Source organism: Ranitomeya variabilis, chromosome 4 (genome assembly GCF_051348905.1).
Source record: "Ranitomeya variabilis isolate aRanVar5 chromosome 4, aRanVar5.hap1, whole genome shotgun sequence".
Taxonomy (NCBI): domain Eukaryota; kingdom Metazoa; phylum Chordata; class Amphibia; order Anura; family Dendrobatidae; genus Ranitomeya; species Ranitomeya variabilis.
Genome location: NC_135235.1, coordinates 141,420,727 through 141,435,559, shown reverse-complemented (window position 1 = coordinate 141,435,559; position 14,833 = coordinate 141,420,727). Strand labels below are relative to the sequence as shown.

At 40.1% G+C, this 14,833-nt stretch overlaps 1 protein-coding gene across 3 annotated transcripts in view; it reads right to left on the bottom strand.

The window, feature by feature from the left end:
- CCSER2 (coiled-coil serine rich protein 2) overlaps positions 1-14,833 on the bottom strand; it is a 223,712-nt gene that overhangs the window by 12,365 nt on the left and 196,514 nt on the right. Inside the window, exon 11 of one of the 3 annotated variants that reach the window (XM_077259308.1) lies at positions 429-468. The exons of the other annotated variants lie outside the window; for them this stretch is intronic. Within the exon in view, the coding sequence (XP_077115423.1) occupies positions 429-468 (40 nt within the window). The remainder of the gene's footprint in view (positions 1-428; positions 469-14,833) is intronic. 3 annotated transcript variants of the gene reach the window in all.

Below are 14,833 nucleotides of genomic sequence, written 5' to 3'. Positions count from 1 at the left end.
TATTATTTTGAATACCCCCTTTCAATTAATTATTCTAATACACAGACTCAAAAACATGCAAATTATGAACGCGGAGTTTGTTGGTTTTCTTATAATCTACGGCACCAACTGGTAAATTGTTTGACATGTGGTAATATAATTTATACCAAAAATCTGGTTAGTCATATTGGACTGCTATTATTTTGAACGCTACTGTACACACTGGTGGTCTAACAAGACCAAATGACGTATGAGAAAATTGGAACATATTTAATAGTCAATAAATATATGTGTCCATCCAAAGTTTACCGAATAACGTAATAAAAGACTAGAACAAACATAAAATTGGTGCCATTGCATGCAACATGCAGGAAATACGGAATCAACATGGTGATGTCATTATATAGGGGTAGGTAGTACATGGGTAGAAATCGGAAATTGTACTATACCACGCTTTATCAGAGAAGTAATGGACTAACTCCTCAACTCCTTTCCATTGGGAAGTGTGAAAGCAGCGACAGGGAGACAAGGACAAATGGCATCAGAGAAGAACATAGAGCAGAGACCATTTCAGACAGCAACAATGCAGAAATTCCTCTATTCAAATCTCTCACACTGCTTTATCTTTTGTATATTCCTAGGGGAAATCACAGCAGAGGACTGCTGGAAGAATAACATATGTAACAAAAGTGCCACTAAACTTAAAGCACTATCTATCCTTTGAACAAAAGTCCTAAACTGTTTACTTGAACTGCAAAGGGAGAAAAAATATAGGTCACAAAGAACATCTAATTGTTTATGCAATAATCAAAGCTACGAGCTCTCCCAAAGTGGCACACACAAGTTCAATTGCACAAAACAGGTTCTAATTAAACATAAATCCAAGTTTTCAAATTGTTTGGCAGGAAAATATGGCCCTTGAGCACTGAACAAATCCACTAACATTACACTTCTAATAGGCAGCGACGTATCACAGAAGTAGACTTCTGTAAAGTAGGAGAATTCTCATGAACAGTGAGGAATCACTTTCTGGCAATTTAGTTGAGAATATGAAGTTGTCACGTTTAGCACCTAAATGTGTCCTCCGCAGGCTACAGATGTAAGATGGGTCAGGCTAGTTAGACCAGCTGAACATATCCGCTTGTGATGTAGCAATATACATAGTGCGTCTCTAGGCAAGTCCTGTGGGCAGCGATGAAGCAAGACTCAACTTTGCCCCAGACAAGACCTGTGTACTGCCCTAGCCCTAAATCTAAATGTCCTGGCCAAAGCAAAATGGGAAGTTGGCACCCAGATGCCTCCATGTAAAAGTCTGCCCTATGGGTATCATATTTATACATATCAGACATAACCAGCCTGTTATGGAGGAAACGTATCCAAAATGTAAAAAAAAAAAAAAACTGTCTTGCTCAAAATTTTTTATTAAATATCTTGTAAAAATCTTTGTGCTCCCCTGATTCCGCAGCTTTTTGCTGCTTAGCGCTGAGTCACTCTGTTGTTGAGATATTCATATTTGTTTGCTCTGGAGTGCATTATGTGAAATCTCTTGGCGTTTTGTTCAGTCTTTCTTCACCCTTTCCTCCTAGATGCTGCCAATCACAGTCTGGTAGCCTCTGAGACTTCTAGATCAGATGCCGAGCTGTGACAGGGAGTGAGGGATGAAAGTGAATGCCCCAGAGAAGTCTGTGAAGAAACAACCAATTGGAATACAAGCTGAGATTTCACATACTGCATTCCAGATGAAACAAATGTGAGTATCTCTACATAGGAGTGATGCAGCATAAAATGGAAACAAGCAGCAGAATTAGAGGAGCTCAGGGATTTTTAGACTGTATTTAACTTTTTTTTGAGCAAGTGACATGTCCTCTTTAACCCCTTCACCCCCAAGGGTGGTTTGCACGTTAATGACCGGGCCAATTTTTACAATTCTGACCACTGTCCCTTTATGAGGCTATAACTCTGGAACGCTTTGACGGATCTTGGCGATTCTGACATTGTTTTCTCGTGACATATTGTACTTCATGTTAAAGGTAAAATTTATTCGATATAACTTGCGTTTATTTGTGAAAAAAATGGAAATTTGGCGAAAATTTTGAAAATTTTGCAATTTTCCAACTTTGAATTTTTGTGCCCTTAAATCACAGACATATGTCACGCAAAATACTTAATAAGTAACATTTCCCACATGTCTACTTTACATCAGTACAATTTTGGAACCAAAAATTTTTTTTGTGACGGAGTTATAAGGGTTAAAAGTTGACCAGCAATTTCTCATTTTTACAACACCATTTTTTTTTAGGGACCACATCTCATTTGAAGTCATTTTGAGGGGTCTATATGATAGAAAATACTCAAGTGTGACACCATTCTAAAAACTGCACCCCTCAAGGTGCTCAAAACCACATTCAAGAAGTTTATTAACCCTTCAGGTGTTTCACAGGAATTTTTGGAATGTTTAAATAAAAATGAACATTTAACTTTTTTTCACACAAAATTTATTTCAGCTCCAATTTGTTTTATTTTACCAAGGGTAACAGGAGAAAATGGACCCCAAAAGTTGTTGTACAATTTGTCCTGAGTACGATGATACCCCATATGTGGGTGTAAACCATTGTTTAGGCGCATGGCAGAGCTTGGAAGGGAAGGAGCGCCATTTGACTTTTCAATGCAAAATTGACTGGAATTGAGATGGGACGCCATGTTGCGTTTGGAGAGCCCCTGATGTGCCTAAACATTGAAACTCCCTACAAGTGACACCATTTTGGAAAGTAGACCCCCTAAGGAACTTATCTAGATGTGTGGTGAGCACTTTGACCCACCAAGTGCTTCACAGAAGTTTATAATGCAGAGCCGTAAAAATAAAAAATCATATTTTTTCACAAAAATGATCTTTTCGCCCCCAATTTTTTATTTTCCCAAGGGTAAGAGAAGAAATTGGACCCCAAAAAATGTTGTGCAATTTGTCCTGAGTACGCTGATACCCCATATGTGGGTGTAAACCATTGTTTGGGCGCATGGCAGAGCTTGGAAGGGAAGGAGCGCCATTTGACTTTTCAATGCAAAATTGACTGGAATTGAGATGGGACGCCATGTTGCGTTTGGAGAGCCCCTGATGTGCCTAAACATTGAAACTCCCTACAAGTGACACCATTTTGGAAAGTAGACCCCCTAAGGAACTTATCTAGATGTGTGGTGAGCACTTTGACCCACCAAGTGCTTCACAGAAGTTTATAATGCAGAGCCGTAAAAATAAAAAATCATATTTTTTCACAAAAATGATCTTTTCGCCCCCAATTTTTTATTTTCCCAAGGGTAAGAGAAGAAATTGGACCCCAAAAAATGTTGTGCAATTTGTCCTGAGTACGCTGATACCCCATATGTGGGTGTAAACCATTGTTTGGGCGCATGGCAGAGCTTGGAAGGGAAGGAGCGCCATTTGACTTTTCAATGCAAAATTGACTGGAATTGAGATGGGACGCCATGTTGCGTTTGGAGAGCCCCTGATGTGCCTAAACATTGAAACTCCCTACAAGTGACACCATTTTGGAAAGTAGACCCCCTAAGGAACTTATCTAGATGTGTGGTGAGCACTTTGACCCACCAAGTGCTTCACAGAAGTTTATAATGCAGAGCCGTAAAAATAAAAAATCATATTTTTTCACAAAAATGATCTTTTCGCCCCCAATTTTTTATTTTCCCAAGGGTAAGAGAAGAAATTGGACCCCAAAAAATGTTGTGCAATTTGTCCTGAGTACGCTGATACCCCATATGTGGGTGTAAACCATTGTTTGGGCGCATGGCAGAGCTTGGAAGGGAAGGAGCGCCATTTGACTTTTCAATGCAAAATTGACTGGAATTGAGATGGGACGCCATGTTGCGTTTGGAGAGCCCCTGATGTGCCTAAACATTGAAACTCCCTACAAGTGACACCATTTTGGAAAGTAGACCCCCTAAGGAACTTATCTAGATGTGTTTTGAGAGCTTTGAACCCCCAAGTGTTTCACTACAGATTATAACGCAGAGCCGTGAAAATAATTTTTTTTTTTTTTCTCAAAAATGATTTTTTAGCCCCCAGCTTTGTATTTTTACAAGGGTAACAGAATAAATTGGACCCCAAAATTTGTTTTCCAATTTGTCCTGAGTACGCTGATACCCCATATGTCGGGGGGAACCACTGTTTGGGCGCATGACAGAGCTCGGAAGGGAAGGAGCGCCATTTGGAATGCAGCCTTAAATGGATTGGTCTGCAGGCGTCACGTTGCATTTGCAGAGCCCCTGATGTACCCAAACAGTACAAACCCCCCACAAGTGACCCCATATTGGAAACTAGACCTCCCAAGGAACTTATCTAGATGTGTTGTGAGAACTTTGAACCCCCAAGTGTTTCACTACAGTTTATAATGCAGAGCCGTGAAAATAAAACATCTTTTTTTTCCCACAAAAATGATTTTTAGCCCCCCAAATTTTTATTTTCCTAAGGATAACAAGAGAACTTGGACCCCAGAAGTTGTTGTTTAATTTGTCCCGAGTACGCTGATAACACATATGTTGGGGTAAACCCCTTTTTGGGCGCACGGGAGAGCTCGGAAGGGAAGGAGCACTGTTTTACTTTTTCAACGCAGAATTGGCTGGAATTGAGATTGGACGCCATGTCGCGCTTGGAGAGCCCCTGATGTGCCTGGACAGTGGAAACCCCCCAATTCTACCTGAAACCCTAACCCAAACACACCCCTAACCCTAATCCCAACGGTAACCCTAACCACACCCCTAGCCCTGACACACCCATAATTCTAATCCCAACCCTAATCCAAACGTAAATGTAATCCAAACCCTAACCCTAACTTTAGCCCCAACCCTAACTTTAGCCCCAACCCTAACTTTACCTCCAACCCTAGCCCTAGCCCTAACCCTAACCCTACCCCTAACCCTAACCCTAAACGTGACTGAAATACGTGGCACTGAAATACGTGGCACTGAAATACGTGGCACTGAAATACGTGATACGTGGCACTTAAATACGTGGCACTGAAACACGTGGCACTGAAACACGTGGCACTGAAATACGTGGCACTGAAATACGTGGCACTGAAATACGTGGCACTGAAATACGTGGCACTGAAATACGTGGCACTTAAATACGTGGCACTTAAATATGTGATACGTGGCACTTAAATACGTGGCACTGAAATACGTGGCACTGAAATACGTGGCACTGAAATACGTGGCACTTAAATACGTGGCACTTAAATACGTGGCACTTAAATACGTGGCACTTAAATACGTGGCACTGAAATATGTGATACGTGGCACTTAAATACGTGGCACTGAAACACGTGGCACTGAAATACGTGATACGTGGCACTGAAATACGTGGCACTGAAATACGTGGCACTGAAATACGTGCAACTGAAATACGTGGTACTAAAATATGTGGCACTGAAATACGTGATACGTGGCACTGAAATACATGGCACTGAAATACGTGGCACTGAAATACGTGGCACTGAAATACGTGGCACTGAAATACGTGGCACTGAAATACGTGGCACTATGACTGTCAGAAAATGTTCATTAAACGGTTAGGGGTAGAGTTAGGGTTAGGGTTTGGATCCCTTTATCACCTTGATGGTGGTGGGTGGCTTTTCAGTGTGTTTTCTGGTTTTTTTTCGATAAAAATGCATGCGTTTTTAACGCAAACAAACGCATGTGCTTAAAAACGCAATAAAATACTGCAGGTTGTATTTCTGAAAATGAACGCATGCAGAAAAAAACCGCATGCGTTTGAAAACGCGACCAAACGCGTACAAAAAAACCGCATGCGTTTTCAATGTTAAATATAGGGAAAAAACGCATGCGTTTTTTTGTGCAAAAAACGCTGCAGACAAAAACGGAAGTGTGAAACCAGCGACGCTTTTTATAGCAAAAAAGTTTTTGCGTCTCCACATTTTGAGACCTATAATTTTTCCACATTTGCTCCACAGAGTCATGTGAGGTCTTGTTTTTTGCGGGACGAGTTGACGTTTTTATTGGTAACATTTTCGGACACGTGACCGTTTTTGATCGCTTTTTATTCCGATTTTTGTGAGGCAGAGTGACCAAAAACCTGCTATTCATGAATTTCTTTTGGGGGAGGCGTTTATACCGTTCCGCGTTTGGTAAAATTGATAAAGCAGTTTTATTCTTCGGGTCAGTACGATTACAGCAATATCTCATTGATATCATTTTTTTTATGTTTTGGCGCTTTTATACGATAAAAACTATTTTATAGAAAAAATAATTATTTTGGTATCGCTTTATTCTCAGGACTATAACTTTTTTATTTTTTTGCTGATGATGCTGTATGGCGGCTTGTTTTTTGCGGGACAAGATGACGTTTTCAGCGGTACCATGGATATTTATATCAGTCTTTTTGATCGCGTGTTATTCCACTTTTTGTTCGGCGGTATGGTAATAAAGCGTTGTTTTTTGCCTCGTTTTTTTTTTTTTTTTTCTTACGGTGTTTACTGAAGGGGTTAACTAGTGTGGCAGTTTTATAGGTTGGGTCGTTACGGACGTGGCGATACTAAATATGTGTACTTTTATTGTTTTTTTTTTTAATTTAGATAAAGAAATGTATTTATGGGAATAATATTTTTTTTTTTTTTTTCATTATTTTGGAATATTTTTTTTTATTTTTTTTTACACATTTGGAAATTTTTTTTTTAACTTTTTTACTTTGCCCCAGGGGGGGACAATACAGATCGGTGATCTGCCAGTTTGCATAGCACTCTGACAGATCACCGATCTGCGAGAAGTGCAGCCTGCTTCACAGTGCCTGCTCTGAGCAGGCGTCTGTGAAGCCACCTCCCTCCCTGCAGGACCCGGATCCGCGGCCATCTTGGATCCGGGTCTGGAGCAGGCAGGGAGGGAGGTAAGATCCTCGCAGCAACGCGATCACATCGCGTTGCTGCGGGGGGCTCAGGGAAGCCCGCAGGGAGCCCTCTCCCTGCGCGATGCTTCCCTGCATCGCCGGCACATCGCGATCATGTTTGATCGCGGTGTGCCGGGGGTTAATGTGCCGGGGGCGGTCCGTGACCGCTCCTGGCACATAGTGCCGGATGTCAGCTGCGATATGCAGCCGACACCCGGCCGCGATCGGCCGCGCTCCCCCCGTGAGCGCGGCCGATCGGCTATGACGTACTATCCCGTCGGCGGTCATACGGGCCCACCCCACCTCGACGGGATAGTACGTCGGATGTCAGGAAGGGGTTAAAGGGGTTTTTCATTATTATTTTGTTATCATTATTCCATAAGTTTGTGCTATATAAAAATCTTAAAATCTGCCTTACTTTCCCTCTTGCCCTTGGAACTTGATGGCATTGTTGCCGTGGTGATATCATGACTACAATACCTGGAGGCTGCCACCAATTACTGGGCTCCAAAGGCTCGAGCAATCTTGGCATAACCGCTGAGCCCAGCGATTATTAAAGAGGCATGTATAAAAAAAAAAACGGGGTGTATCATCAAGAGCCAGGTACTAATGTAGGGTCAGGGGTAAGGCTGCTATTGTTATTTTAAATCCTAAATCACCACAAGAACGCAGTTATATCCCATAAAATATCACTTTTATTAATATACCTTTAAAAACAGTATAAATATGTAGGCCCAAAGGACAAAGGTAAGGGTGGTGGAACACTAAACCACAGTACACTGTAAACATAGGGGCCTATGGTGCCCCCCATAGCTGACACATACCACAGTATTCGATAATAATAAGATGCCGGCCCATATAGATGAAAAGAGTAATAAATAGAATGATACAGGCCTGATGCCAAACACCTAAATAGGTGCAAATAAAAGTATAAATACCATACCTGGTATGTACAGCAACTGGGGGACACAGGTGATTTAGGATTTCTGTTTTGGCAGTTGTCCCTATTAAGTCCGTGACATACATATCTAGGAGAGGATATTATTTGTATATATTGCACACCATGATTTTCCCTATATGTATTATGTATGCTACAACTTTATGTTTTATTTTAAAATAGACCAAGAGCATATGAAATAAAACAAATAGAAAACGCCTTTAATAAAATCTAGAAAGTACTTCTGCAATATAATTTAATTATTAAGTTCAAATTTTATTTTAAAGCGCACCTTTTTAAAGCGCATTTTAGAGCACCTGACTCCAACAATGTATAACTTACTGGGCTGTGTTTTGCGTTTTCAGTGTTTTATCAACAAGATTATCAATAGGAGACTAGGTCTCACGTGCCTCCTAGTCCAACCACACCCTTACTACTGATTAGCAGCTATCTACACTTCACAGGAAACTGCCAATCAGTGGTGTGGGCGAGTTATACAGGGCTCAGCATTCCAAGCTCTGCTAGATCTGCAGCAAAGAAAACGGTGATTCTAACACACCTAAAGCACCCAAACAACTAAGTGATATAATGTTGCAATTAGGGTGCCTGTCCCTACAGCATGCTGCTGTCAGATTACATAGCAAAGCCTGCTGACAGATTCCTTTTAATGAGACCTCATAAAATCAGAATTCTTGTAAAATATACAAATTTGTAAAAATCATTATTAGTTTTATGGTGAAATTAGTTGCCAGAGAAAAGCTTATGATGTAACAGATGACAAATGCTTTCTACAGGGTCAGTTTTCTTTCTGATGGCATTAGTTTTGCCTCTCTAGGTCCCTGATCTGGATAGAGGAATGCTACACGTAATGAAATGGTGAACAAAAAGTGCAGCTGATTTTCTTTTATCTCTGTATAACACAGACATTTTATGAAGCATAAATATGGCCAAGAAGATAGAGCCTTAGATGGCCACCAAAAGTCAAAATAAGGGATGATTAGGTTTTTCAATTACATTTCCAGCCCTTTTGTCTACAATGGCAAGGGACTTAAAGGAATCGGGCACCAGGTTTATGCTGCCTCATCTGAGACCAGCATAATGTAGGGAAAGAGACCCCGATTCCAGCCATGTATCACTTAGTTTACAGGCAGCTGCAGTTGTGACACAACCAGCGGTTTTCGTTTTACGATGCAGCAGAGCTCAAAAGCTAACCCGCCCTCACCACAGCTTTTTATGTACACTGCCTATAGGCAGTGAGCTGCTTATTAGGGGAGGGGGCTTGGTCAGATCAGGGCTCACAGGAGCACCAGTCCAGGCAATGATAATCTTCTGGTGATAAAAACCTTCATTCTGTGTTAACAGCACACAACCTAATAAGTGAAACATCCATGAAATCGGTGTCTCAGACCCTTCCTCTTGCTGTCCTCAGATTACATAGCAAAAATCTACTGACAAGATTCCCTTTAAGTGGTGAGTTAATGCTTTATTATTATTATTATTATTAAATTGTTTAACCCTTTCTCTGCCCTTGGCCACATTTACAAAATTACTGGAAACCTTTTTAAAGTTTGAAAACTTTTTTTGCCTTTTAACTTGTAAATTTATAGAGAAATTCTAAATAAAAAAAATGAATTGAAACTGGCATGATTAACTATTTGAAACATAATGAGAATATAGCTCTGCCCTTTATAGTCATGAACTTGAAAGGTTTACTTTATGTGCCTCTTACATGTGGAATACAAAGGATGCCTCTAATTGCTATTTCTTTGTGTGATTTGAAGGGTTCATCTACCTGCCTATTATATGTAGAATATTAAGGACTCCTTTACCTCCTCGGTATAGCAGGAATTAGAAGCGTTTGTTTAATGAAAGCATATTTCTACATGTTCTATTGCTCAGAAATATTTGACATCAGGCTGCTGATAAGAGTGATATTCTCGGGATTGCTGTATAAGAGAATGCACGGGCAGTTTATTGCTGCATGCGGCCAGGAAGGTATTGTCAGAGATTGTTTATCTTTCTCAGGATATGGGGAAATGGAGGATATTTATTTTTGTGGCCAATAAGAGTGTGATGACAGATCAACAGCAAAATACCATCTAGGCAGGGGCTTATATTATAAATCTCCGCAAGAAGGATTCATCTCCTTCAAATGTTTGCAGGCAGAGAAGGCTCACATAAAAGGACCATACTCAAACTCATACCTTCTATACAAGGGAGAATGATTATTTCCTAACTGAGCAATAAAAGCAAAATAGGTTTTGCTTTTAAAATCCATAATGTTATAGAATAATTGTATATGAAAAAGCTCCATTTATCAATACGTTCTTGATCCAGTATTCATTTGTTATGAATGTTATATATTAGCTCAGGTCCCCATCCTTCATGTGATGGCAAATTGCTAGGATATCCTACTTCTTTATGCTCAGTGGGGGGCAGATGTTGAGGACCTTTCCAAATTCTAGGCATCTAGGGATAGTTAAAGGGTTTATATAGGACTATTTTTTTTTCTTTTCCTATGTGCCTAAAAATTAATAGGCAGGTAGTTGGTAACTACCTGCCTGTACTACAGGCATTGTCAGGTTGGCGCTGTTACACTGATTAAAATGATACCTGGGATGAAGAAATCCATCCTGTGGTTCTTGTGTAATCAGTGTTAGAAGTTTTCAGGTAATGAGATGATCGTGCTCCGGGGCAGGACTGTAGGCAGAGTCTTATCTTCCCCTCTAGGCCAGAGAAACCAAGGAAAGACCTGCCCACAGGCCGCCCAGAAGCACAAACAGTCTGTCTCTCAGTCTCTATGATGAGGAACATGTTTGTGCTTTGGGGCGGCCTGTGGGCACGTCTCTTTTTGGTTTCTCTTCTCTAGAGCAGGAAGACTCTGCCTACAGTCCTGCCCCGGAGCACGGGCATCTCATTAACTGAAAACGTCTAACACTAATTAGACAAGAACCACAAGACTGATTTCTTCACCTCAGGTATCATTATAATCAGTCTAACATGACAATGCCTGTAATTTATTAGCATTCTGACAGATTCACTTTAAGCACTGTGTCCCTTTACTGCTGAACAATCCCATTAATTTATTTTATGTTCTAGATGTTGGATTTTCATCAATCATATAGTGATTGCATATCGCTGGGATATGCTATCCGTTTATAATTTAGGAATATTCCTTTAAAATTTACCCATCAAGATTAGATTTTACATTCTATGTACTATTAATTTAACAGTTAATAAAATATATAGGTGTTAAGAGTTGGCTTTCTACCACATTGATAACACTGGTATACAGTGATTTTGGTGTCAAACCAACAATCATAATTATATTAAGTTCACATTGCTGATTAAGAATATAACTTCGGTTTTGCCAGATTGGCTCTAGTTTCTGAGATATTTAATAGTTAATTAAATACTGTAGATTTCTGGCTTAAAAAATATGCTTTTATAGCATTGTAAGACTACAAATTGAAATACAAAATGATTCTATGGGATATTTAATTACCTAAGACACTGTTAAAGAGTCAAAAAACCAAAAGCTATTGCATTTGTCATTACACAGAATTTGCTTCAGGGGAATACATTATTTTCATGGATGAATTATCTCAAAAACTAGAACCAATTCAGCAAAAGTAGTGGGATTTTTTTTAATTCAGCACCCTCCAAATACCCTAAAATCATTCAAAAAACCCTAGGCACCTGAAAAAACTTTTTTGGGGGGTACACCTGTGTAATTCATATGTAGTTATCAATGGTCACTTTGAAGCAACAATACTAATACATTGAGGGTATGTGCACACGCTGCGGATTTTGCTGTGGAGAGGCCGCAGCAGTTTTCCATGAGTTTACAGTACCATATAAACCTGTGGAAAACAAAATCCACAGTGCACATGCTGCGGAAGAAAATGCGCGGAAACGCAGCGTTGTTTATTCTGCAGCATGTCAATTCTTTGTGCGGATTCCGCAGCGGTTTACACCTGCTCCTCGATAGGAATCCGCAGGTGTAAAACCGCAGGTGAAATCCGCACAAAAAATGCGGAAAAACTGCGGTAAATGCGCGGTAATTCCATAGTAAATACGCAGTGCAGATTTCCCAAAGTCAGTGCGGAAAAATCCGCCCACCTTTCGGCAACGTGTGCACTTACCCTTAGTATATTTAGGGTGCAGTTGGAAGGGAATGACTGTAGGACAAGACTACTCGGTTTACTTGCAGCCTGTGATGACGAGAGAGGCAGATCTGATTCTGTATAGATCGCCTGGTTCACTAATTTTAAGCTGCATGGATAGGGTATTTTCAGCTGAAATATCATATTTGTAGTAGGATGTTTCTAATGAAGACTAGTTGAAAAGTTGCTTCATTGTAGTATTTTATGCCTTGGAACAAAAAAATGTACATAGCTTTTAACTGAAGGAAGTTGTCCAAGTTAAAGGAATTGCTGACTTATCCTTAGGACAGTTCATTAATATAATGTCAGTGGTGGTCAAAATCCCAGCACCTCCACCAAGTGGCTGTTGTGAACTCCAGCTGTATGTAAAGAGTGAACAAACAAACCTTTAGATTATGGAGGGTATTGTAAATGAGCTGTTAAAGATCTATGGGCAGGACATAGATCCCCCCTGAGAATCTGCCTCCAGAGTCTGCTATAAATGAAAGAGTAAAATCAGTCATTCATTACATGTCTCACACTGGAAATGCTGCCTTTCATTTAAAATAATCTCTGAACGGAAATCAGTGCCCGCCCATAGATCTTAACAGCTCATTTACATGTTAAGAAAAACATGGATTATTCTGGAATAAATCATCAGATTGCAGACATCAAAGTATCACTTTTTCCAGCTTGCTATGACCTACATATGTATGTAGATGGCTTAGGAGTTTGATCCTACTAACATATGCCTTTTAAAAGGTGACTGGGGACTAAGCCGCACAAGGCGATTATTAGAAATGCCGCTCTCCAGCGGCTTCTTCCCGCCTGCTTCACGTGTGTCTATGGAGAGCCCTGTGTCATTGGCAGCGGGCGGGGAGAGGCCACCAGGGACCAGCCTGGCCACCTAACTTTTGGGAGTCTCTGACAGCTTTTAAAGTAAGAGTATGCTTTTCTCTAAAATGCTGCAGCATTTCACGAGTCAACTATACATTGGCTGAAATCATGAAGCCAGTGGTTCAGACAGAATGTATCTGCTGTCAGGTTCCCTTTTAAAAATGTAATTTTGAATCTTTGTTTTTTCATTCTTTTAACTTAAGAAGTGCCATAAACTGTATTTTTTTTTTTTTTTTTTTAACATGACAGACTTAGGAGAGCCTTTGAGACTGCCATCTTCTTGTAGGTGGTAAAGATAACAGTTGAAGAAATAACATTGTAAGGTGCTAGTCTTTACACTTTTTATTAGATGGCGTTCCCAGGTTTATTGTGAAATGCTGTAATTCTGCCTCCAGACAGGTTTAGAATTTAAAATACTAACTAAAACCATTGCATAAATAAGGACTTCATGTCTATTGGAACCCAGGGAAGACCGTATCCTACAAGACACCGTAATGCGAGAGCCTTGCAAATAAAAGATTCTAGTTTCCTGGAATTCATACTTTGTAAACTAGAAAGTTCATTAGAACACTTCAAAACACTGAGAAAATGTGTTCTAGGAATCAAATTATTATTTAAGGCTTCAATATCATGCTAATGTGCGGAGTTTATTGCCTTATTGCTGGCCTTCTTTTGAATGCACGTTTCGTCTAAGTGGCAATTCTTTTTAAATTTCCCAGCGGTGAATTGCTAATTTGTTTTTCAACATTTCAACCTGGACTGGGACTTTTAATGATCTCGCTGTATAATATATGTTTATCTCAATTTGTGTTTGGTATATAAGTGTCCTCAAGGGACTCTGTAAGCAACAGCTAATAAACCTCAAATCCTCATCACAAACCTGGAGGTGGGTAAATCAATTCTAGGACTACAGTCTGTTTGTCTTTCACAAGCCATTTGTACAGTCACATATCTACTTACCTTTCCGACATGAAAACTCACACTGCTTGGAGGATAAAATACAGAAAAATGTAGAGCACAAAATTCAGGCATGCCATTAACATGTAAAAGGGCTGTTAGCAAAAGCCAAGGGTGACACATGCTCCAGATGTTACCGCACAATAATATGGAGTCAGTACAGGGAAAATAAGCCATTCCATTCATCAACCTTTCATTAGTGCTCTTCCTTTTAAGGGGCCATGGGCAGATTACAACAAAGGCCTGAAGAAGACATCAAGATGCGGCAAAATGGAAATATCGCCGCAACCATTCATCTTCTTAAGGGAGTGGGCCAACTGCTTGCTATTTTTACACATGTGCTGTAGAATAGCATAAGTACACCTTACTAACTAATACTATTATCAGCAGTTCAGCCCCGATGTTGTATAACACTGCGCACAGCACAGGAAACAACACGTGCACTGAGAGATGGGTCTTGTCATAAGTGCCTCCATAAGTGGCATAGTGACTATATCAGGCAAGTTATCATATAGAGCTTCTCAACTACATCTGTACTGTACCGCTCCATGGCTTTTCTGTATGTAGGGAAGACTAGCACTATTGGAGCTTTTCGGAATCTATCCAGACACATTACCTACATCCCAATATGGACAAGTTAAAATAAACGAATAATGGGACTGATCAAAGCAGCAGTACTCAAGTACCAACCAAGTGGATTTATAGTCCTGCAATTCAGAGGCTATTTCTAATATTCTTAATATTTTATATTAGGGGCATGTTATTTTTTGTAATTCACTTCATATCCTCTTTTTTTTAGGGGAAGCTTCAAGTTCACCATTGATTGGCTGACATAGGTTTCAAAAATAGTGTCTGCTGCATCTGTATTATAAGCTATATGGCTGCACTATACTTTATGAGGGCACAATACTTTAAAGGGAACCAGTCACCCCCAAAATCGAGGGTGAGCTAAGCCCACCAGCATCAGGGGCCTATCAACCGCATTCTGTAATGCTGTAGATAAGCCCC